At 42.7% G+C, this 25,393-nt stretch overlaps 1 protein-coding gene across 2 annotated transcripts in view; it reads left to right on the top strand.

Annotated features, from left to right (window-relative positions):
* LOC125009153 (phosphodiesterase 4D interacting protein) overlaps positions 1 to 25,393 on the top strand; it is a 101,527-nt gene that overhangs the window by 12,617 nt on the left and 63,517 nt on the right. For both annotated transcript variants that reach the window (XM_047586853.1, XM_047586852.1), the window contains exons 2-3: positions 3,246 to 3,298; positions 7,662 to 7,729. In XM_047586853.1, the coding sequence (XP_047442809.1) occupies positions 3,295 to 3,298; positions 7,662 to 7,729 (72 nt within the window). In that variant the 5' untranslated portion in view covers positions 3,246 to 3,294. The remainder of the gene's footprint in view (positions 1 to 3,245; positions 3,299 to 7,661; positions 7,730 to 25,393) is intronic.

The raw sequence follows: 25,393 nt of genomic DNA, 5'->3' as shown, positions 1-25,393 counted from the left end.
AGACTGAGCGTTTAGGTTCAGACTGAGCGCTTACGTCCAGACTGAGCGTTTAGGTCCAGACTGAACTTTTAGGTCCAGACTGAGCGTTTACGTCCAGACTAAGCCTTTAGGTCCAGACTGAGAGTTTAGGTGCAGACTGAGCGTTTAGGTTCAGACTGAGCGTTTAGGTCCAGACTGAGCGTTTAGGTTCAGACTGAGCGCTTACGTCCAGACTGAGCGTTTAGGTCCAGACTGAACTTTTAGGTCCAGACTGAGCGTTTACGTCCAGACTAAGCCTTTAGGTCCAGACTGAGCGTTTAGGTTCAGACTGAGCGTTTAGGTCCAGACTGAGCGTTTAGGTCCAGACTGAGCGTTTACGTCCAGACTGAGCGTTTACGTCCAGACTGAGCGTTTAGGTCCAGACTGAGCGTTTACGTCCAGACTGAGCGTTTACGTCCAGACTGAGCGTTTAGGTCCAGACTGAGAGTTTAGGTGCAGACTGAGCGTTTAGGTTCAGACTGAGCGCTTAGGTCCAGACTGAGCGTTTACGTCCAGACTGAGCGCTTAGGTCCAGACTGAGCGTTTACGTCCAGACTGAGCGTTTAGGTCCAGACTGAGCATGCTCAGACTTCATTCACATTCACTGTTTACATGACTTCACATCAGTTTGGGGGAAGGAATGTTCTGACCCTGTGAAACCCACTGAATGTCAGTCAGTTTGGGCCTGATTATTCTGATTATTCTGATTTTGTGTGTTTATACGGAGCATTTTCATTTGGTTTGAGCTTCTAAACCGATTGGAATCAGAATATTTGTCTCCACGTGAACCCGGCTACAACTACTTTATTGATCCCAGGGGGAAATGACTTTTTGTTACAGCAGCTTTCACTCAAAGTGTATCAGTGTTCAGAAGAAAGAGCAGAATATATAAGTAGACGATGAGAGAAAGGATACACATTGTTCTTGTTTTGTGTTGAAGTCATAATGTGGAACTTTGTGAATTGTCTCTGCTGTGAACACGGTTTCCCAGTTTGTGCGTTTGATGTTCGTTGATAATTGTATTTTATTCTGATCCAGGATCATTTGCATGTGTTTGCTGTGGCTCAGGTAGTGGAACAGGTTGTGGTGTAGTCGTTGGTGGTTCTGTCTCTGTCAGCTCATTGGCTGCTGCCTCCGCTGACTGTGATTTAATAGTTGAATTAAAAGTGTTGTAAAGAACCTTTTACTTCGCTGGAGCTTTTAAACGCAGTCGAAGTGTCTCCACACGTGTCCTCAGCCAGAACTGGAGATCTGATCTCAATCTGTGTGTCAATCAGCAGCAGCGCCACCATGTGGTCAGTAGAATATTGTATCAGCTGCTGTATCTGATGGATCTCTACCTACCACTGGACCAGAACCAGGACACATGGAAGGAGACTTGGAGACCTGATCCAGATTCAGGAACCAGATGGGAAGGAAGGAAGGAAGGAAGGAATGAAGGAAGGAAGGAAGAATGACAGCTAAAGTCATCCTCCTCACACTGAATTATTTCCTGAATAGTTTAGTTTAGTTCAGATTCTTTTAAAGTCTCGTCACTAATGAACAGACTCTGGTTCAGGTTCATTTCTACCAGTGGATGAATGGATGAGTTCAGACCTCATAGGAGGTCTCTGATGGGACCAGGACTCATTGTGGACTGAGACCAGATCAGGGTTCACACCTGGACTCTAAGAACCAGTTTGTGGTGATTTGGCGACAAACACCAACAACACATGTGAGAACAAATGTTGTTCTCACAGAAAACGACTAAAGCCTGTTGTTGGTCAGTGTTCTGGTGGTCTGACCCCCCCCACCCACCCACCCACCCAGCAGCTGAAGAGCTCTTTACCCCCCCCACCCAGACCCAGACCCAGACCCAGACCCTCAGCTGTCACCACCTTGTCTCCTTAGTTCAGACCAGTATGAGGCTCGTGGTGAATCTAACACCTACAGTATGAGGAGCTGCTTCATCTTCACTGCAGTTATTAATCAGCTCTGATCTGACCAACGAGGACGACGTCCTCCTCAACCACCGCACCAGTAATTTAGGTTAATCCAGTGCATTTGTGAAGTCACCTGCCTTTGACCTGGACTCACGTCTGAGGAAGAACCAAACAGAGACAAATACCCTCATGAAGACATGTCTTTAAAAGGAGAGTGTGACATTTACAGGATGGAGAGAATCATGACTGTTTAGTTCACGTTGGACGAAATGGATGGAGATTATATGACAACAATGTCCCACTCCCTGCATGTTAATGTTCTCAGCATGTTTCTTTTCTGTATTTCAAAGTTAAATGTAATAAAAAGTATGTCCAAGCGCATAATGACTGAAAACTGAAGTAGATCTATACTTTTTTTTTGCAGAATTTCATAAACATAAACATTCTCTGCTCATTTTGAGAAATGTACCCTTTAGAATATTAATGAAAAATAATGAGATTAAATAAAATGAACGATGCATTCAAAAATTAATAATATATATAATATTTAATAATTATAAATAAATACATGCATAAATAAAAAATAGATATGTGCCACAAATGCTGTTTATTTATATTCTTTCTTTCTATTTAGGCATTAACTGATTTATTCTGTCCTGTATATAGTAAGGGGAATAAAATAAAATAAAATAAAATAAAATAAAATAAAAAAGCAGGAGGGATGGGGGGTGTGGGGGGGGGTTCCTTCGGTTCATTATTTTTAATTTAATTGAAAATATCCATTGTTTCAGTTTCTCTACCTCATCTATCTATTTGAAGTGATGCACATTTGTTACATAATGTCATTAAAGAGTATAATAGGAAGTAAACCCCCCCCCCCCTCGTCCCCCCTCCCTGACATGTGCTGAGGTTTCCTCCTTCCCTCTCAGACCAGTTGGTGGAAGGATCTTTGTTTACTGGCTCTGCTGTTGGTGAGTGATGTCTGTGTGACCTGAAGCATGCGCTGACTCAGTTTTCACCACCAAACTGTGAGTGTGTCTGCTGTCTCTGACATGTCAGTGGGAAGCTCTCCTCCTCCTCCTCCCCCCTCCTCCCCCCCTCCTCCCCCCTCCTCCTGCTGCCTTCAGCTCAGCTCTTCATTTCTGTGGAGACTTTCGTGCGCTGTTAGTGACGTGTGACGCTGACGGGACGGCAGCAGAATCAGGGTACAGGGGGGAGGACGGGGGGGAGGACGGGGGGAGGACAGTTCCTCTGCAGACATGGGACGGTCTGAGGGAACGTGGCTGATGCTGTTTTGTTTTGCAGGCTCTCCAGTGCAGAGAGACGGGCCAGGCCGAGGAGCGTCGGACCTACGATGGGTGAGTTGGTGATATTTTTCCTGGCGTGTTCGGTCACGCTCCTGCAGCATCACCGCTTCCCGCCCTCTCACACACGTCTCACACTCATACTCTGACTAATCACAGTGTGACTGTGTTCAGTGTTGCTAACAGCGACCGCACCTTTCAAAGGTGTGTGCTCCTAGTTTTACATCCTCTGAGTTCAGTTTCCAGCAGGTTTCTGTTTTTAGAGTGTCTCATGCATGGAGCGTTTCTTTTGTATGTTTGTATCACTCTTCACTCGGCCGTGGACATTTTGACAAAGACTGGTTTTAACCTCCTGAGACCCTGCGTCCTCATACGGGGACGTTAAGTTTTAAGGTCAGTTTCAGTTTATTCTTCTTCGTTTAGACGTGTTGTCCTCATAAAGACACTTTTGTCTGCCATGCACTTTATTCTTATTAACTTTTCTAGTTTGATACATGAAAATTTAACACATTCACAAGTTCTCGTTTGAGGATTTTAGGATTTCATCAGTTCCAATTTTGCTTTTGCATCATGACAATAGATTTTGGTTTAATATTCAGTGAAATAATCCCTGCGTCCACATATTTTCTTTTCAAGAACTACTTCCAGTTTAAAGCTTATTTTTTATTCTTCTTAGATCCGACTGATCCCAAATACCTAAAGATCTTAATCTCATCTTAAAGAAATTAAGATGCATTCTAAACAAATACTTGGGTCTCAGGAGGATTAAATAGATTTGATCCTATAATTAAAATGAATCTGGGGAATCCAGTTGACTGCTCGGATCCGGAGGCTTCTTGTTTTGAATGATGCATAATCTGAAGGAGGCTTCGCTGTAATTTGAACCATTTTCATTTCTGATACTGAAATGGATTTTCTGATCTTGAGGTGGAGTCAGGATGTGGTCAGCGAGCTTCGCTCTGTCCAGGGTCCGGATAAAAATAGACCTTCTTTGCAGATGTAGAAACTGAAACCTGACGCGTGTGTTTAACCCTCTATAGGAACCAGGAACCATATATGGTAACGTGGTTCCTGGTTCCTCTCAGTGAGGTTTATCGTCATGTGGTTTTCATTGAGCCAATCAGAGAAGATCAAGGAAACATTGTCAGGTCTAATCAGGGTCTAATGTGGTCTACAAGGTCCCCCTCTGAACTGGTTTATCAGGAACCATGAAGAATAACAAGTGTCCTAATGTTTCTAATGTGATGATGTTGACAAGTGTCTGAATCAGCTCTAATGTTCTGATGTGACAAATACATGTTTACATTAGTTTAAGGACCAGGAACCAGATATGAGACCAGAACCAGATATGAGACCAGGAACCAGATATGAGACCAGAACCAGATATGAGACCAGGAACCAGATATGAGACCAGAATCAGATATGAGACCAGAACCAGACATGAGACCAAGAACCAGATATGAGACCAGGAACCAGATATGAGACATTCGTTCATCTGGATTTAATACATGGAAACTTGTTTGGGATCAAATATAAATGAACTTCTACAATGACTAAAACAGACCATGTGTCTCTGTTGTACAGTGTCACACAGGTAGAATAAATTAAACGCTCACTCGCCGTCAGAAATCTCCTCCTCTAATGTCATGTTTCTACTTGACTCCTGATCTTCTGAGACCTCTGCTCCTCCAACATAATCAATACGTCTCTGTTGTAAACAATCTGAGACTCGTCATCTGCCCCCTGGTGGATTTATTGATGCTCTACAGTCACTAGCTTTTGGCAGCCATTTCCAATATGGCCGCCTTCTTTAACTTTCCAGTTATTTGCAGGAAAATCTTTGCTAATTTTATGTTGTTACTGATGTTTCAACATGAATATTTACTTTATTGGATCGACCTATTATTACTTCATTCTTTATTTATTATGTCACAGTAAAACTGTGTTGAAGTCGTGGATCAAATATGATACAGCAGGTTTAGATGGTGATTTAATGATATAATCTGCATCATCCCTGCAAGCAATGCCAACTTTTTATTTATTTAAACTTACCTTAAAACATGCATTGATTAATTCCATATTAGTGGGATTTTTAGAAATGAATGTGTGATCTCCAGGACGTTTTCTATCACATAAATTTCACATGTGGAAATGGTTCTTTTATTTTATTTGTTGTTGCTCTTCTTTCTTTCTTACTTCGTCTCATTTTGAACTGGACGCTGTCATCAGCTGCTTTAAAGACTCGTCCCTCAGCATGTTCCCACAGCGGCAGTTTAAAGCCTGAGCGGCTCCGTGGATCATTTATTTTAACAGTTTTAACTTAAATAAGGCAGAATTCCTTCTACAACATATGTGCTGACCAACTCCTTTAACTCTCCCAAACGTACTGGTTTTACGTTTTACGTCCAGTTTTCGTTTTTTGGATAGTGGGGGACCTCCTGCATTAGGCTGGTGGGACTTGCTCTGTTAGCTTATTAGCTGCGTCGTGCTGCGACTCCAAATGTTTCTTTAAATTCGATGTTGTAGTTTTGAAGGACTTTGGCACCAGCACAGAGCTGACAGCTCAGCTTCATATTATTGTTTTTAACAGACACAAACTCAGAATAGTGACTGTAGCTCTGAGCTCTGGAGATCGTTCTGATGTCTAAGAACATGTTCTCGCTATATAAGGTTCTTTGGGGAACTGAATTACAAAAAGGTTCCATTAAGAACTGAATGAGATTCTCTGAAAAACTGGGTAATAAATAGTTCTTCGAAGAACCAAGAGGCAAGTTCTTGCAGAACTATATGTGTTCTATATTAAACTTGGCCCAGTGCTAGTTATAAATGTACATTATTATTATCATTTTGCATTCAGTATTAAGCTATCCCTCATCCCTTTACTAAAATAGTGGATTCATGTTAATGTGTATTTAAAAAATTTAAATAAATACATATATATATAAAAACATCTAATAACCCAAAGATTTTGCGACCCCCCCCTGCAGGGCCCATTGAACAGCTTCGCCCTCCGGCATCGATGTGAAGAACCACTTTTAGTTCCAAATTGATGTAATTTACTTTGCCTGCCTGTGGTCGTAATGTTATGGCTGATGGGCGTATGTGCTGTTCTGCAGAGCCGGGTCAGCTGCTGTTTCCATTCTTTATGCTAATCTAGGCTGCAATGTGTTTTCCGTTGAACACACGAAATTTAATTCAGATGCTGAACAAACTTGTGTGATTGATGCCATAAGAAGAAATCAGCCGTGATCAGTCTCCGGGTTCACGCTGATGTAATTACAGGAATATAATTAACATCTCATCCTCAGAACTGAAACTAATGTGAAGCTGTTGATTTGAGGCCAGACCTGCATGTGTGGCTCCGATAATGACTTGAGCAGAGAGCGGGTGAAGTCCAGTAAAACGTGCTGATGTGTTTGAGGCCGTGCGTCATTCTCGCCGCTGTTGTGTAACGTCTTGTACGGCGTCCCGCTGCAGTTAACTCCTCTTACCTTTACGTTACCGAGCAGCTTTTTAATAACGTTTAATGTGCTGCAATTTAAAAAGAGCCGTCAGAAACGAGAGCTGTGCCAGATCCGTCCTGATTACACCCCCCGGGATCTGACCCCCACCCCCTCGCTCCTCCAAGCCCATTGGCTCTGCCTCTCCAGGAATAAAGTGCTACACAGATCCCTCCTGTGTGGAGCTTTGTGGGAACGCTCCCGGCCTTTTTAGAGAGGATAAGTTTGGCTTTGAGACGTCTTGAGGCCTCTGGCAGCGTTTCAGCTGGACCACGATGCACCGAGGAGTCACTTCTACCAGCAGGCTCGGCCCACATGTGTCCTGGTCTAATGGGTTTATAACGAGGAGGGGGTTGATCAGAACATCTCCCTGCAGTGTTTAGCTTCTTCGCTAACAGTGGAACAGTTTCACTGCGCTCAGCTTTTCTGAGGATGATAAGGGGAGATGCATTTATTTACACCGCACTCAGTCTGCAAGTTAAACCTGTTCTGGTTTTGTTCCTAATCTTCCTGTGAAAGTGAATTTGCATATAAACCCAGCGGCTGCGTCTACACAGACGTTAGGGTTCCTCTGATAATCTGAATACAAAGCCGTCACGTTATAAACATGGAGGAAACCTTCTGGTTTCTTTATGGGCGTTGGTATGAATCCATAAATTCTCTCTGAGCATGTGTCTGCTCCATGTGGGGTAAGAGAAACATTAAACATGGAGGTAGAAGATGCATCAAAGCTGGAATCTATGAGGACGGAGATGATGGAGACGTGGAGACATCTTGGTCTAAGACATTCAGGATGTAGGAGGAGATGCTTCTTCTCCTTCTTCTAAAGTCAACGTAGAACATCAAGTATCTTTCACAGGAAGCTCAGAGTATCAGTGTTTGATCTGATCCTTGTGTTTTTTTTTGTTTTTTTGCAGATTTCTCATGTGGTGAAACGGACAAAGGTCCTCCGGTCCAGATGCACAGCCTCCGAGAGTTTGAACAGGTAAGAGTTTAACTGTGTGGTTTGAGAGTTTGAGGATGAAAACGCTGCTGCTGAGAGTCACAGGTGTCCGGGCTGGACTCTGTGTGCTGGCGTCAGAGAGTTTCTTCCTCTCGGTTTATTCTCATGTGACCTGCACCAGCGTTGGTTAAAGTGTTTGAGTTGCGTTGCACCGATCATCCGTCTGCAGCGTCGGGGCAGAGTGGATTTTTTTGGTGGTAAAAATGTGAACAGCTGCTTTAGTTTTCATCAACCTTAAATGCACAGTGTCAGTTCTCTGGTGCGTTCTAGTCGTTTCTGTCGTCATGGCGTCCGTCCATCCACGCTGGTGTTCTGATAAATTGTGCTTCCCCTCCTGCGTTTGCTTCTCCTCGCTCCGACTTTGCTCTGCAGACCACAGACATGGAACAACTTATACAACTTTTCCGAAACACTCTTCCAGGTGGATTCATTAGGTGACATTTCACATCCACTCATGCACTCATCCACTGCTCTGTGATTACTGTTTCCTGTAGCGTTTACTTCCAACGGTCGGGCGACCACTTCTGTCCAATCTTCTCTGGTTTGCAGCTGGAGCTGAGCCATTAAGTTGTTTTTCAGCCTTTTAACCTTCAAAGGAACCCATTGTCTGCAGGTTTGTTGTTGCAGTGTGGACGCGATCACGAAGCTGCTTCCACGTTTACCCTCCGCATCTGCACAGAGATTTATGAATAAATTAAAGGAGGCCTGCATGTGCAGATATATTTTTGGAAATCCTCTATGAAAAGCTGCACGGCTGAAAGTCTGAGGAGACGAGAGGTGCAGCTTTCCTCTGGTTCGGAGCCAGACTAATGGATTCTGGGAGCTCTGCCAGGTGCATTATGGGTCTGATATAATTTTGGAGGTGCTCGCTGTAATCACCCTGTTCCCTGTTCCCAGTGAAGGGCAGAGCTGTGGATGAGAGGGTGAGGGATGGCGGGGGAGTAAAGTGGAGTTTTGGCTGCACTGGAGAAAAAAGATCAAATGAAATGTGATCAGATTTATCCTCAGACAGAGAAAAACATTCACTTTCTTCACCTACAGGATGTTTCTAGGAGACGGGGACATAATTTAAACTTTTTGTAAACTTGTGCACGTGTCACAGTTTGACATTGTTTCATAGTTTGAAACATTTGTAGGTCTCAAAAACAGGACGTCTGGTTACAAGTCAGTGCTAATGCTAACTGCTAGCTGACATTAGGCGTGTTTCAGCAGAAGTTGCATTTACTACTTTACCCTCCACAGTGGTTCCTCTTACTTGTTGTAATATCTTTGTTGGAGAAGCTTCACTTGATAAAGACAAACCAGACTTCGTCCCCTCTGTGTCCTTTGGTCAAATCGTCCATCCAGAGAGTGAGAGTGTAGAGGACGGTGAATATAGTCCCATCAGTCAGTCCACTTTTTAAAAAACTGTTTTTACTCGTCCATTCTTGTCAAAACAGTCCGTTGAAACGGTATGCTAACCGCTGTATGCTAACCGCTGTATGCTAACTGCTCTATGCTAACCGCTGTTTCCAGGCTATAGTGAGATGTTTTGCCTCCAGTTAAGCCCCGCCCCTGAAAAATGTCACTTTATTTACAAACTGTGAAGGGGTCTATAAACAAATTCTGATTGTTGAGCTTTAAGTTTCTTCTTTTTATTTATCTTTTTAGAGAGTGCAGAAATCTGTAGCATGGAGAAAAGTGTGATGTTCCAGTTTTTAAAATTGAACGGCATCACGTACTGGATCATTTTATCTCTGCTCACACCTGAATTTAGTTTTGAATTTGAGAGTATTTGATTTAAACTAGTGACACATTTTTAACGCTACGCTCTTATAAACAGTTTTTGTTGTTGGTCAGAATTTAGCAGGAAAAATTGCAGAAGTTCAGGAAATATTTTATTTCTATTTATCATTTATTTTACTTTACTATCTAAAGACTCACAGAAAATAATTTCCCAACCTTCTCATTATCCTCTTTCATTCTTTCTTTCTATTCTTCCTTTCTTCTGCCCTTCTCTACCTCGTTCTTTTTATCCTCTTCTATCCGAAGTTTATTCCTACTTTTACTCTTCTTGTCCGTCAAACACGTTAGACTCCGCCTCCAATCGACCTGATTGGTCCAACAGATCTTTGCTGGAGCAGAATCAGTTCTGAGCAGAGGAACTCTCTCCACCACCAACACATTTTGGATGTTTGTCTTGTATGTGCATTGACAAGGATTGATGATGACGAGTTGGCTCGATGCGCTGGAGAAAAACTTGCGGATTCTTAGCGATCCAGATGATGAAAGACTTTCAAACATCTGCCTCAGCAGAGATGAAATGAAATGTTTCATATCTGTGTTTCCAGAAGAGTTCCCACGTCACATCGGCTCCTTTTGTTTATCCGAACCTTCCTCCTGTCACAATGTTTGTTCTGAGCCGTTCGAGTCAGAATCTTGAACTGAAACCGTGAAAGTCTTTTCGCAGCGTGAACCTTTCAGAAAGTGATTTATCTGATTTCCATCTGCAGCCTGAAGTATTTACAGTTCAGACTCGCAACAAACGGAAACAACTGATTTTCAGCGTCGAGCAGAGACGTAACAGTCAGAGTCTTGTCTGAAAAATTTCCACTTTCTGACGGAGAACGTTAAAGTTTGTTGACCTTGCTGTGCCACCGCCGCTGGACGCCAAGTTCTCCTGACAGCGGCCCTCTCATCTTAAAGGACCGGCCGGGATTATTGAAGCCAGGTTACGGCTGCATGTGTGCGCTCGGTTTAAAGAAATCAAGCCTCCCGCCGGCTGGTTTGAAGAAACGTGAACCTGCCAGAGCAGCGTTTGTGACTGTCAAACATCTCCACTCTGGACCCTGAGCTCCTCAAAGAGAAAAAAGGAAAAAAATGCTCCAATCTAAAGGCTCCTTTTCTTCTCAAATGGCCTTTATTAGTCCGCGGGAGAAATTGAAAGCACATGGCTGCCTATAAATGTGAATTCAAACCGACCACGCAGACACTTAGATTGATAGAAGCAGGGGGAGGATTGCGTATAATCTTGGCCATTAAAACCTCAGGACAAATTAGGGCAGTTAATCTGTTATTTCACCTTCGGCCTCCGCGCGCACTTCTCAAAAAGCTGCATATGCTACGAAAACGTCTGTCAGAGATGGATTAACGTTTCCAGAGTGGCAGTAATGGAGCGTTACTCCGGCGCTGAACGAGGACCAAATCTAAGACGAAGCCGATCCTGGGATTAGATCGCCTCGTTTCTTTTAATTCCTCTTATCTCCAGAGTCTCCCCCCTCGTCTCCCCCCTCGCCTCCCCCCTCGCCTCCCCTCCTGGTTTTTGTTGTGGTGAATGAAAATAGGTCAGAATATTGTGTGTGTTCAGGCCTCCAGCTGCTGGCTCTGATTCCCTGCTTTACGCTCTGCACGGTAAATCAGAAACAACGGAGGAACCATGAAAGAAAATAAATATCCTTATAAAATATGATGACATGTGACAAAGTGGCGCCTACATTAAAGAGTCACTGTTTCCTGTGTGCTGCTTATTTGTGTCGTGGTTTTGAGTTCAGTGCTTCCTGTTTGTTTGCAAAATGCAAAACAAATAAATTTATCTTAAAAAACAGAAACCTGAAGGAAGTAAAGGAGAAAAAAGAGGCTGTTTCATTCATATAAAAGCAGTTTGCAGGAAGAAGAAGAAGATGCCGTCACATTTCTGTAGGATCCCAGAAAAACAAACCTTTTCCTTGAACCTTGAGACTTTGCACAGTCACTGACCAAGTGATCATATAAAGGGAGTTTGTTGCTGGACATATTTTCAGTTGGCCACCGCTGAAGGAGACCGTGGTCCTGTTCTCCCTTGCAGGCCCCCTAGTGGCCAGAGTGCCAGCGTCCGAGATTAATGGACATATCAAAAGCATAATTTTTCTAACGAAACCAGTGGCTGTATAATGCAAATTTCCGATATATGGTCCCCTCCAAAAGTACTGGAACAACAAGGCAAATTCTCTTGTTTCTGTTTCTCACTGAAGACGTTTGGGTTTAAGATGAAAAGATGAGACCAGAGTTCAGAACGTCAGCTTTTATTTCCTGGTGTTTCCATCTACATGTGTTAAACAACTTAGGATTTATCACCATTTATGTTATTACACTATGAGTCAGGACATTTTATTACATTATTGGTGAAGTTATTACATTATTGGGTTTTATTACATTTTCGATTGAGTTAAGTGCAAATTTTATTACATTTTCAGGAAATTATTACATTATAGGATGTTACAAGGAGAGGAGGAGGAAGAGTAGAGGGAAGAGGAAGAAGAGTGTGAGGAATAGGAGGATGAGGAAGTAGAGGAAGAGGAATATAAAGATAGAAAGATGAGTAGGAAGAAGATGACATAAATTTCATTTAGTCACGTCTGCATTTAGAATTAAAAGGACACAGTCCCGTCTTGTTCTCACCTGCTGTTCCTCGTTCTATGCTAAGGTCATTAGCATTGGTTGCTAGCTCGGTTGGTTGGTTGGTGAATTGTTCACGGTTACTAGTTGTTAGTTGTTGGTTGTTAGTTGTTAGCTTGTTGCTGCTGTGTTCAGAACGCTGCCTGTTCTATAAAGATGGACGTCTGCTTTTCTAAGGTTTGAATTCTCTTTGTGTCTCCATCTTGGCAGGACATGACTCCACCTAGCTCCATGCTAATGCTAATGCTAATGCTAATAACTGCATGTGCATGTGCAATCAAAGCAGAATGTCTGAAATCACCCACTTCTTCATCTGGGAATTCAAACAGTCACTTCTTTTCTTTTAGGCTTTTAAACACGACTCTTATCAGGGAACAAGGAGTCACTTCTGTCACATCCACAAATAAAAGTCAAAGCTCACACATGTGAGACTGATGCATCCTTCATAAATATAACCGCTTGTTATGAAGCGAACAGGAAACGGACTCAGTGCAGCCTCGTCTAAGAACAAACGTCTGCAGACTGTTCTCCTCATTTCAGGAAACGCCGTCCACATCCGCATCAGTTCAAAGGTATCGGAAAAACCGATACAGATTTCACCGTTTAGTTTTCTCATATCTCCCGCTGAGAATAGATATCGATGCCAGTCTGTCTGTCTGTCTGTCTGTCTGTCTGTCTGTCTGTCTGTCCGTCTGTCTGTCTGTCTGTCTGTGTGTCTGTCTGTGTGTCTGTCTGTCTGTCTGTCTGTCTGTGTGTGTGTGTGTCTGTCTGTGTCTGTCTGTGTCTGTCTGTCTGCGCCCTCCATGACCTACACTGCAAAAAACCTGGAGTCAGAGCAGAGTTTGACTTGTTTATCTGATAAAAACTAAGAATTATTAAAGGAATAATGAAGAGAAATTATGGAAATGAAACCGTGTCCTTCTCTTTGCTTCGTCCTCTATTTGATGAAGATCTTCTGCAGATTGAACTTTGTGCACGACGAACATGGAAGTTCATGATTACGACTGACAATGAACAGTTTCTGTAAAACTTTTATCAAAACTAGACAAAATGTCAACAACAAATTCAATACGTGATATTTCAAGGCTTTTAGACGCTAAAATAAAAATAAATGTATAAGAATCTATTTTCAAATTAAAAAACTAAAAACCTTAAACACATAAATTACATTCTGTTCTTTTAATACGGGATGAGAAATGGAAGAGAAATAGAACTAAAAGGAAACACAGACGTTATTTAATTTAAACCAAAGTCAGTTTGACATTAAAGCCTCCAGAGCTCTGACCCCAGAGCCGCCTCTGCTGTTAGGAACAATTTAACAAGATTAATGGGAACTTATTAAAGTGGAAGTCAGTGATTTTGATAAAGTTTAGTCCAGCAGAGACAGTCCATCACCGCTAACAACTTTCTCTGTGTTTCTCTTAGTTTTTGGATTTAAAAATAAAACTCAAATCGTGTTTTTCCAGTTTTTCTTTCTAACTTGAAGAAATAAATGCGCGCTCTGATGCGTGTCCTCCCTCAGGTCTGGTTTGATCCGACAGAGAACATGTATTTATTTTTTGCAGTGTATGTGGTGGACGAGCTGATGTGCGTTAATGGACTCGCTGACATGTGCGGAGTCGGTTTTCACCGCGTTAGCACTCAGACGAGCTGCAGATCGATACTCGTGAGCTCGTTTTCCAGCTTCCAGCTTCCAGCTCGGACAGAAAGCTCGTCCACTCACCAACGCTCTCAATGGGCAGTTTGTCTCCCGTCAATCTGCTGCCAGACAACAGCTGCTTCGCTTCACTGTTCACTTCAGATTGTTTGGTGTGTGCATGGCTGCTCTGTTCATACATCACATGACGATGAGCTCATCAACAAGCAGCTCAGCCTCCACCAATATCATCCCAATATATGACAGCGTCTGGAATCCTCCTCCTTTTATCTGCACATTTTGTTTCACTGCAACACTTCAAAAGATGAATTTGGCCTTTTTGGTGTTTTTGTGTCGGTCTGGTTTGTGTTACAGACGCGTTGTGACATCACAAGGTCACGATGATTGTGTCCATGTTTACGAGCATCTGTCTCGGTTTCATCACTGGAGCTTTATGACGGAGAAACTGTTCCTAGTGATAATCTTCAAGATGCAACAGATTCAAAGGTCTGTGAGTTTCCCTTCACTCAACTAAGCAACTAAACATGAAAATAATAAAATAAACCAGTCAGAGAATGAGCTGCAACTTTCAGAATGTGCACAAGAAAAGATGCAAATGTCACAACGTCGCTGACGTCTGAGATGAAGTCATGAAATTCCAGTGAATCAGTGATGATTCAGTGATTAGATCAGATAATAATAATAATAATATGATAAATAATCACACGGGTTCTTTAACTCATACATAATTATGCAAAATGATTCATAGAAACAAATAAATCTTATAAAACAAAAAAACAATAAAATAAGAACTATTAAACAAAAGCAGACTTTATTTGTCATTCAGATTTCCATCCTAATTAGGTTTCAGTTCAGAGGCTCAGAGCTCAGCAGAAATACTGATAAATATAGTAAATACATTTAAAAACCTTTTAGATCAAAGATAATATGAGTATAAATATATTACACCGTACAGTGGAGAGTCTCTGAGATAAAAGTGTATTTTAAGTAGAGATTTGAAGGAGATGTCAGAGTCAGCTGACCTCATTTCTTCAGGCAGATTCTTCCTCACCGTGGGGCCTGAACCCGGGACAACCCCCCAATAATATAATATAAATTCTCAATAATATAATATAATATTGACTATTCTGCAAGATGATTCATATTTCAGCAGAATTCTTTGTGTCTATTTGAAGCCGGAGCAGCATCACTTCCTCCCTCACGTGTTCTTATTCTTCTGCTTTTACCAGTTTAACTAAAATTGGAGGCGTGCAACGCACAGTGCCTCCTGGGTAATGTAGTTTAATGTATTTAATGTAGTTTAATGTGGTTGTGAATGCAGAGCAGAGGGAACAGGCTGCACTTAGAGAAATCTGCATAGATGTGTTTTGAAGAAGGAGAAGAAGGAACCAGGCTGGAGTTTGGTTTTGCAGTTATTTGCTGGTATTTGCAGTTATTTGAAGTGTTGCACAGATGAAGCAGTTAATCTCTGAGGAGCCAGAGATTCTAAATCCACTTGAAGGTTTTATATTGTGAATATTTGTGAATATTGTTGAGTGAAGTTGTGTTTTGAATTAACAAAGACACCCAGAAAGCCTGGCGTGGTTTTCTGTGTGTTTGAGGCTGCTGTGCAGACACATGCTCCACTAAGCGCTCGTCGTTTTTAACCGTATAGATGCATGAGACGGATGGAATCACGCTCTCAGGTCCTGGATTATTTCCGATAAGTAACGATTAGTTTAAAGAGTGTAAATTTAAAAAAAAACAGCATGAGTTTGTTCAGAGCAGCCTGAGTTTTCCTCTCGAGCTCATTTTAATTCCGTTAAACCAGATTTCTCAGAGGAATCGTTGATGAGAAACTCACCACAGTCCATGTTTACCCACATAAAGATGTCAGCAGCATCTCTGCGGCCCCCGGCTCCAGACACACTGCTGCACTGTGCTGCACTAGCGCCACCACCTGGACGTAAAGCAGAGCCGCTAGCCGCTCGGTCCGAGCTCCACGGCCTCGACCGGTTAATTGATCCCAGGCGTGTGCAGTAAATTCGTGCTCCTCTCCGTCGGGTCAGAGCCGACATATTGACTTGATCAGAGCGTCGGTCATGGATGATAATTGTTAAGTTAAAGTGTGCAGTAATCTGCTCCCTACATGCTCCCAGCGGTAACACACCGTCCGTCTGACGGCCTCACACACGCTACGAGTCTTTCCCTCCTGACAACCTCGTGTTTTATTAAGCTCCTCCGGAGGACGCGCCGATATCTTAGTTGTATCTTCTGCAGCTCGAACCCAGCGCAGCGTTTTACTCTGACGTGTGTGTGTGTGTGTGTGTGTGTGTGCGTATGAAAGCCTATTTGTGCGCTCATGTTTGATGTGTGTGATTTACAGAAAGCCCCTTTGTGTGTTATTCTGTTATTTAGAAAGTATTTATGTGTTTGAACATCTGCCCTCCCGAGTCCGCACATCATATGGAAACGGTTACAAACAAAAAGAAAAATGCAGAAAAGGCACTTTTTATGAATCGGTCTTGTACTTAGTGGCAGGGCCCGGATCCTGCAATTACCCCCCGACGGCACCGGGAGGCCTTTAAAGCTGGAGGCTCGGAGGGGCAGAGGAACCGCAGCGTGGATGCCCTCGCTTTCAAATATCACCAGTCACCTCCGGAGGAAAGAGGCTGGTGGAGAGGAGACGGCAAAACCGCCATTCATGGCAGCTTGTTCAGCGAAAGACAACAAACATGTGGGAGTGTGGGAGCCGGTTTAATCGCCACGGAGACGAGCCCACGTTTACGTCCCGCTTCCAACGAGCGGTTTGAGCGTCTGGTCCAAGATGGAGCTTCACGTCCTCGTGTCTGATTGGTTTAAAGTCTCTGGTCGTACGGTCGGTTCCAGCGTTCACACCCAAAGGCTCCAGCAGCGCCACCATGTGGTCAGTACGATATACGCATCAGCTGCTGCCTCTGATGGATCTCTACCAGTTCAGAATCTTTAAAAGTCTCGTCACTGATGAACAGACTGATTCAGGTTCATTTCTACCAGAGGATGAATGGATGAGTTCAGTATCTGGTCTATTAAGGGACCAGGACTCCACCTCCACATGTGGCCTGACACCAGATCAGGGTTCACACCTGGACTCTAGAAACCAGGTTTTGTTCTCCTGGAGGAGATCAGGGTGAAGTCCTCCGACCTCCAGAAGAGTTTTAATGTGAACCAAGTCGAGGATGTGTCGAGTTTACTCAAGAAAAACAACAAAACGGAAGCAATTAAGTGATAAACGAAACCAGAGGAGGGAATTATTTCTGAGGAAACCTCTTTTTACAGCAGACGAATCCAGACAGCGCGTAATTAGAAAAGTGTGATTCATCAGAGAGTGATAAAATATAATAAGAAATAAACACGAGTGACGGAGTTATGTCATTTTATTATTATTATTATTTTCCTTCTTTCAAGAAAATAAATGAATGAGAAAAAATCAATCAAGTGTTTTAGGTGTCAATGTGAATAAAATGCTTTTTGGATTTAAAATTAAAACCAGATTAAAAAAAAGGTTAAAACACACAAACACACAAAGGGTCTTACAGAAGAAGAAGATTAGGGCCAATGAAGAAAAAATTGTAGTTAGAGCAATTTTTTTCTGTTCTGACTTTATTCAAGGAATTCTGAGAAAAACGTCACAATTTTTACTTTTTTCTGACATTTTTCTTCTGACTTTCTTTCTGACTTTTTTCCGCAGAATTCTGACTTTTTTGCAGGATTCTGAGAAAAATGTCACAATTTTGACTTTTTCTAACTTTTATCTTCTGATTTTCTGAATTCTGAGTTTTTTCCTCATAATTCTTAGAAAATCATTGCAACTTTGACTTTTTCTTCTGACTTTTCTGATTTTTTTCTCAGAATTCTGAGAAAAAAACGTCATCATTTTGACTTTTTCTAACTTTTATCTTCTGACTTTCTGAATTTTGAGTTAAGTCTCATAATTCTGTCTTTAATTCTGAGCATTTTTCAGAATTCTGAGAAAATCATCACAACTTTGACTTATTTCTTCTGACTTTTTTTCAGAATTCTGAGAAAAATGTCACAATTTTGACTTTTTCTAATGTTTATCTTCTGACTTTCTGACTTTCTTTTTCTCATAATTCTGGCTTTAATTCTGAGCATTTTTCAGAATTCTGAGAATATCATCACAACTTTGACTTTTTTCTTCTGACTTTTCTGATTTTTTTCTCAGAATTCTGAGAAAAACGTTACAATTTTGACTTTTTCTAACTTTTATCTTCTGACTTTCTGATTTCTGATTTTTTTCTCATAATTCTGGCTTTAATTCTGAGCATTTCTCAGAATTCTGAGAAAAGCGTCACAATTTTGACTCTTTTCAGATTTTTTTCTTCTGACTTTTTTCAGAATTCTGAGATTAAAGTCAGAAGTCAAAATAATAATAATAATAATAATTCATTTGCTCTAACTACATTTTTTTTTCTAATTCTCTTCCGTAGGCTCTAAAACAATAAGATGAAATAAAGAAATATCCGCCTGGTGACTGGACAAACGTAGCCGAGTGTTGCCAGATGGGAAATGACAGATTATGGTACCAGAAGCTTAAAATGATGTATTTTGAGTAAAATGACCTGATGTGAAACACTGTTACCAGAGTCCGTCCAGTAGAGATGAGTCCGTGCACTGAAGGGGTCGAATTATCGCACATTCTGGGGCTTTGGGAGTTATTGATGAGTTATTGATGGTGCAGTGGCTGATATGATCCTTTCAGTACGACCGGAAACATCAACATGGATATGTATTTTTTTTTTTATTATTATTTCTTTACGAGGTTCCTTTTGTTTCTTTTCCTGGTCTCCGGAGGCTCGGCGTGTTTCCCATCAGCCTCGGTGCCGTTGTAGCTTATTCCTGACGGATGGTCTCCATTTGTTCTTATTTTATAGAGTTTCTCTGCGGCCTGCTAATGGTCTGATCTGAGGGGAGTAATCAAAGCCAGCGCTTCATCTCCTCTTTCCCACTCTCTCTGTTTCTCTCAGATACATTCTGCAGATTCTCGCTTTGTCTCCTCTTCCTCCTCCTCCTCCTCCTCCTCTTTCTCTTTAAACCTCGTTCTTTTCTCTCGGTTATAAAAGGTTGTGAAAGAGCGACATGTGCGTAGCAGACCTAGAGAAACTTCTTCTTTCTTTCTCTTTTTTTTGTGTCCCTCCCCTCCTCGTCCACATACCAGAGACTCACTTGCCAAAGAAAAGGGGAGGAAAAATTTATGTTTGAAAAAGGAAAACCTGAAGTTGGACGCGCTCACACGCTCATGTGTCATCATTTATCTCCAGTGTCGGGTTCCTGGAATCAGCGCATTAGAAGGAGGTGTTGAAACTGAGGGTTTTTGCTGTTGTGCTTCAGAGACAGGTGCTTTCTGGTTAAACCTCCGACTTATCTGTGACTGAAGGAGCCTGTAAATGGAGTAATTGTGGGGGGGGGGCTGATTTTCATCAGTCGATCTCTTTTCTACTTAAAATCGTCCCACTTGTCTCTTTTAGTCTTTTTTTAGTCTCTGAGCCTCTGTTTCTCTTTAACACCCTGACGTTCCTCCTTATACCCCCCCCCCCCCCCCCCCCCCCCCCCCCCCCCACCATGTTTCAGGGGTTTGAGCCTCTTGTTTTCATACGTGACGGTTTCCACTGAACACTTCAACATGTTTCAGACCTGATTAGATTTTAGTTTCCTGTTCCACTCAGGACTCAGAGGAGACAGCGAGGACAGGATCCTGATACAGATCTATGATCTATAGATCTATGATATATGATTTATGATTTATAATCTATGATTTATAATCTATGATCTATGATATATGATTTATGATCTATGATCTATGATTTATGATCTATGATTTATAATCTCTGATCTCTGATCTATGATTTATAATCTATGATTTATAATCTATAATCTATGATTTATAATCTATGATCTATGATTTATGATCTATGATCTATGATTTATAATCTATGATTTATGATCTATGATTTATGACCAATGATCTATGATTTATGATCTATGATCTGTGATTTATGATTAATGATCTATGATTTATAATCTATGATTTATGATCAATGATCAATGATTTATAATCTATGATCTATGATTTATGATTTATAATCTATGATTTATGATCTATGATCTATGATCGTGATCTATGATCTATGATTCATGATTTATGATCTATGATCTATGATTCATGATTCATGATTTATGATCTATGATTTATGATCTATGATCTGTGATCTGCGATCTATGATCTTTTCACTGCATCGTCCAATGGGGATTAAAACATATGGAGACAGAAAGTAGATGGAAGGAAGGAAGTGAGGGAGTGCGGAAGGAAGGAATAAAGTAGGGAGGGAAGGAAGGAAGGAAGGAAGGAAGGAAGGAAGGAAGGAAAGAAGATAAAAGTAGGGAGGGAGGAAGCTAAGTAGGAAGGAATGAGGGAAGGGAGCAAGGAAGCAAAAGAGGGAGGAAGGGAGGAGTGAAAGGAAGTAAGGATGGAAGGAATCGACTCCACTTTACTCTAAATACGTGTATTAACCGTTTTTTAACGTGTTAATTCTGTTATTTTTCGAACCTGTTCCTGTTAATCCGCGTTGATCAGCGTCTTTAAACCTGTCGCCTCTAACTCAGCTCTCAGCTCCGTCTCCTCCCTGCGAAAATATTTTCTCTCGCCAGCGAAACATTAGAAATGAACCATCAAATCCAGCCCAGGAGAACCTGCTGGTTCCACCCACGCTGGTCCACGCTGAGCCGGACCTCTACCCCAGTATCTGTTACACAAACAGGAGGAGACGAGAGGAGACGAGAGGAGGAGGCGCAGGACCAGGTCCAACACCAGACTAATACCTGAACACAAAGAGAGGAGAGAGGAGAGGAGTGGAGAGGAGGAGAGGAGACGCAGGACCAGGTCCAACACCAGACTAATACCTGGAAAAACAGAAAACAAGAGAGGAGAGGAGAGGAGAGGAGGGTAGGAGAGGAGAGGGGAGGGTAGGAGAGGAGAGGAGAGATGAGCAGACCTTTGAGCAGGAAACTCTTCTAGATTCTTATTAAAAGGAGAAATAATGTTTTGCAGATTTAGACGTTATTTTAGACGCGGTCCATCTTCATCTAAACATAACACATATTTATTTATTAGTCTCATGAAGTTCACACTGATTTAAATGTGAAGTGATTGTTTTTTTTTAACGGCTGCATCATTACATCAGCTGGATCTTTATAAACCTCAGTTTGTGGAATGAAAGAAACTGTTTAGGGCTCTGGATAATTCCTGGACTCATTCAGTTTGTCTATAAGTGACGGGATAATTTAGTTTTAGCTCTGAGGTCTGAGCAGACGATGCACTGAGACAGAAACGGCTTCTTCTTCCACCTCCTCAGTCTTTAACATCACTTTAAATCCATTTTCATGATCTCACGTTTCTTATTAAACTTCTGCAGATTTAGACGAAGCTCATTAGGTCAGATTCCTGCAGGCGACATGAGCTTCATCTACACATAATTTCTACATATATATTTATTAATCTAATGAAGATCACACTGATTTAAATTTGGCAATGATTGTTTTTTTTTTTTTTTAATCTGGAGCTCTATAAACCTCAGTTTGTGGTCAGAGTTTAGGGATAATTCCTGGAGTCATTCAGTTTGTCTATAAGTGGCATAAAAAGTCTGACTGGAAAAGTGACGGGATGATTTAGTTTTAGCTCTGAGGTCTGAGCAGACGATGCACTGAGACAGAAACAGCTTCTTCTTCCACCTCCTCACATTTGAAACAGTGTAGATGTGTAACGTGACTTTAAATCTGTTTTTCATGATCCTAGACGAAGCTCATTAGCTCAGATTCTTGCGGCCGACGTGTTTTGGCTCCTGAGCTTCATCTAAACATAATTCATCCATATTTTTATTAATCTAATGAAGTTCGCACGGATTTAAATGTGCAGTGATTGTTTGGTTTTTACGGCTGCATCATTACTTCAGCTGGAGCTTTATAAACCTCTGTTTGTGGTCAGAGTTTGGTGCAATCAAAGGTTGGGGCTCAGGATAATTCCTGGAGCGGATTCAGTTTGTGTATGAGGCGTAAAAAGTCTAAGTGGAAAAACGTAAAGCTGCAGCAGAAGATGTTTAACGTATGTTTAAATCCATTTTTCACGACCTCATGTTTCTTATTCAAATTAAAAATAAGCTTCTGCAGAGTTGGAAGAAGCTCGTTAGCTCGGGTTCTTTTGTGGCTGATCAGTGTAAAAAAAAAAAAAAAAGGCAGAAACAGAAATGGACCTGGAGCCGTTTCAGTCCTGGGATCAGACTGAACCGTTGTAGTAAAAAAAAACTAAAACGCTGTGGAAAGTTGGAGAGAACTCGTCCAGGGCTTGTTTTTTTGGAGCTGTTGACCTTTTGGAGATAGCAGGTTTCTGCAGGGCACAGACGGTTGGCAGGTAAGCAGGAGGCCCAGGAGGCTGAGGGGAGCGCAGCCTGGCTGGGATCAGAGCGGCCCGGCCCGGCCCGGCTCGGCTCGGCCCGCGCCAGCACTGCTGAGTAATGCTGTTAGTAAATACCAGGCCAATTACTGCTAACGAGGCCCTAATTGGAACCAGATGAACATTTATTGAATTTGTCAGAGAAAGGTAGAGGGGAGATAGCTAATGAAGTGCAGCCGCAGCGCCGGGCCAAGCCGCCGGGGGGGAGGGAGGGGAGGAGAGGGGGAGGGGGGGGGGGGGGGGGGGGGGGGGGGACGTTTAATTCACCTGGCAGTGCCACAATGTTTTCCCATGTTTGCGGTTTCTCCTCATTTAATGCATTCGAACAAAAAAAAAGGAGGAGAAAAAAAGGAAAAGTCCCTGTGGTGGTGGGGTGGGGGGATGTGGGGGGGTGTTTCTGTGGGGGGGTTGGGGGCTCAGGGTAAAAACATATTAACGTCAGAGCGAAGGAGCTGGAGACGAGCGAATCCTCTGAAATCTGAAACATTTAAAGTCTTCACACGACTCGAAGCCGCAGAGCGAAGAACGAGGTCCCGACGCCCCATCTGTCCTCGCAGTAATTACATGTTTGGACGCTTCACAGAGACGGAGACGGAGACGGAGACGCACACTGAGACTCTCAGCTGCTGCTGGTTCTGTAACGTGGAAAAAAAAAGAAAAGAAAAGAAAAGAAGCAGTGACATAACTTTTTAAAGTTTGGTAAGAAGACGGATGCGTTCAGGTGGAGCTTCTGCTTCAGCTCCACAGACACTTTATCACCTCGGCTTTTATGTGACGCAGCGTAAACTGTAAATGTTTAAAAGTTGCACATCTAATGAGATATTTATAACAATGAAGCAGCTCCTCAGGAAAACACACACGCACACACACACACACACACACACACACAGGCTGCAAACACAGCAGCAGGAAGGACGAATGAAACGCTTCCAGGAAACGGTGAAAAGACACAAACCTGCTCAGATGTTTCTTTTGACGTTTGCTCCTCGTCGGTTTTTGTTGGAAAGAACTTTTAAATGTTAACTTGTCAGATGAAATAATGTGCCGAGCTCCTCGTCCATGTGTTTTCTGACTCTGCTGTAGTTTCCTGCAGCGTGTTGAGCTCCGGTTGCCACCGTGCAGATAAATTAGAAAACACGTGGACGTGTGTTTGATGCTGCAGTCGTACCTTAGTTGGAGCTTGTTTCTAATAATTCTACTGATTTACTGATGCTCAGTGAACGTGTGGAGGATCTGGTGAACGTAGCCGGGTCGGTGTTAACCTCTGCCCTCATTCGTTCCTCTTCCATCTTCATCTCTCCTTCATCACGTCACCCCTTCCTGCTCCTCCTCCTCCCCCTCCTCACCCCGTTTCCCCCCCAGCTCCAGCTCCAGCTCCAGCTCCAGCTCCACCCTCCGCTCCTTTGTCTCATTACACAGTCTCTCCTCATCCTCGCCAACTGATGGTTCAGTGCAGCGAGGCCCTCGGGCTCCGCTCCACGGCCCTTTGATTTCCATCCATAGACAACACAAAGCGGGGCACTCGTCCAGTGTGTGCACACACACACATGCACGCATGCACACACATGCTCCTCTCTGAATATATGCTAACGTGCACACACACTGTGCAGGAGAGGAGTTCATCCATCCATCCATCCGTGCACCAGCATCAGACGAGAAGCCCAGACATGAAGGAATGAAACAAATATGTTACATGAGGAATAGAAGTGTAGATACATAATGAACATATACAGAAGTCAGTGCATATTGTTCTCTGCATATATGTTAACGTCCATGTATGATGACGATGACATAATAATGGACACGGTGCAGACGATGCTGCTCGTGATCACGTTTAGTTCAGATGTGCAGGTTTTGACAGATTAAATGATAAATACAATAAATGTTTCTCTCCTCATCCAATAATAAATGAATAAATGAGTAAATTATCTGTGCATCTTGACTGTGAGTCTGTGCACAGCTCCTGTTTTTTGCACTAATAGCTAGTGAACAATAACTGGTGCTGCAGGACGTGTGGTTTTATCCACTTCTAAGACTAAAAACCTTCATAAGGTTCTTTGAGTCTCTCATTTATTCACCAGTGACATTAACTAACTCTGTAACATCGCCACCTCATGGACACGTAGTGTTGTGACACACAGATTATTGAGACGTCCCCGTCTGTGATACACGTCAAAGCGTTTGTGCATTTAGATGTTTTTTTTTTTTAAATGTGCATGAACTCGTGAAAGCCTCTCGTCCTGACGTCGTCCTCTTGTTTGTCAGACGGGCTTCATTCACAAAACGTGGCTCCGCTGCAGCCGACAGCACTTCCTCTGCTTTCTATTTGAGGAAGAAGCTAAAAAAAAAGGAAAGAACCACTAACTTTGTTCTGAAGGTCTGCGTTTGTTTTCTCAGATCTGTCTGCTCTCTTTCTCCTCGTCGGGCTAAAATGAATCCAAGCGCAGAGCCGGAGACTCAGGGACAGATTGGGTTACACTACTTCCCAGAGACAAGAGTGGCCTATATGGGAGGGTCGGCCATGACAGTTGGCAGTTGCTTCGCTCCGGGGTGAACTCGATACCATAATTTAGATCTGCCATAAACATACAGAAATGAGAGCCAGGCCTGCGCTGCCTCTGAAATATAACCATGGGAAAACCGGGCATGTTGGCTCTGCAGCTCGGCCCCGGCCGGCGCTAACATGAAATCTGCGTTCTTATGATTAGATGTCATGTGTTTATCATTGCTTACACAAACGGATGGAAAGTATTCGCTGGGCCTCGCCCACGCCGCCTCCATGTGTGCGGCTCATGAACAGGTATTAGGTTCTGCTCGGGCCGTGGTTTTGGTAACGTCTCCCTGTTTAGACGTGCAGATGGTGGCGAGCCGCTCCGCTCCGCTTTGCTTTGCCTCGTCGTCTCCGTAGCTTCGCGCTGGCGTTGATCTGAAGATAAATGAATTGTCAGGATGGTTGTTTTCGGGGCGAGCGGCGCGTCCCACTGTGTTGACGTCTCCTGATTAGCTCTGGCACGGCCGGAGCGCCGAGGAGGAGGAGGAGGAGGGCTAGCTTAGCCCGGATGGCTGCAGAAAGCAAGTGTTTCCAGTCCGA

Source organism: Mugil cephalus, chromosome 6 (genome assembly GCF_022458985.1).
Source record: "Mugil cephalus isolate CIBA_MC_2020 chromosome 6, CIBA_Mcephalus_1.1, whole genome shotgun sequence".
In the NCBI taxonomy this organism is placed as follows: Eukaryota; Metazoa; Chordata; class Actinopteri; order Mugiliformes; family Mugilidae; genus Mugil; species Mugil cephalus.
Note: the sequence above shows the minus strand (reverse complement) of the source record. Positions and strands in the feature narration are given on the sequence as shown.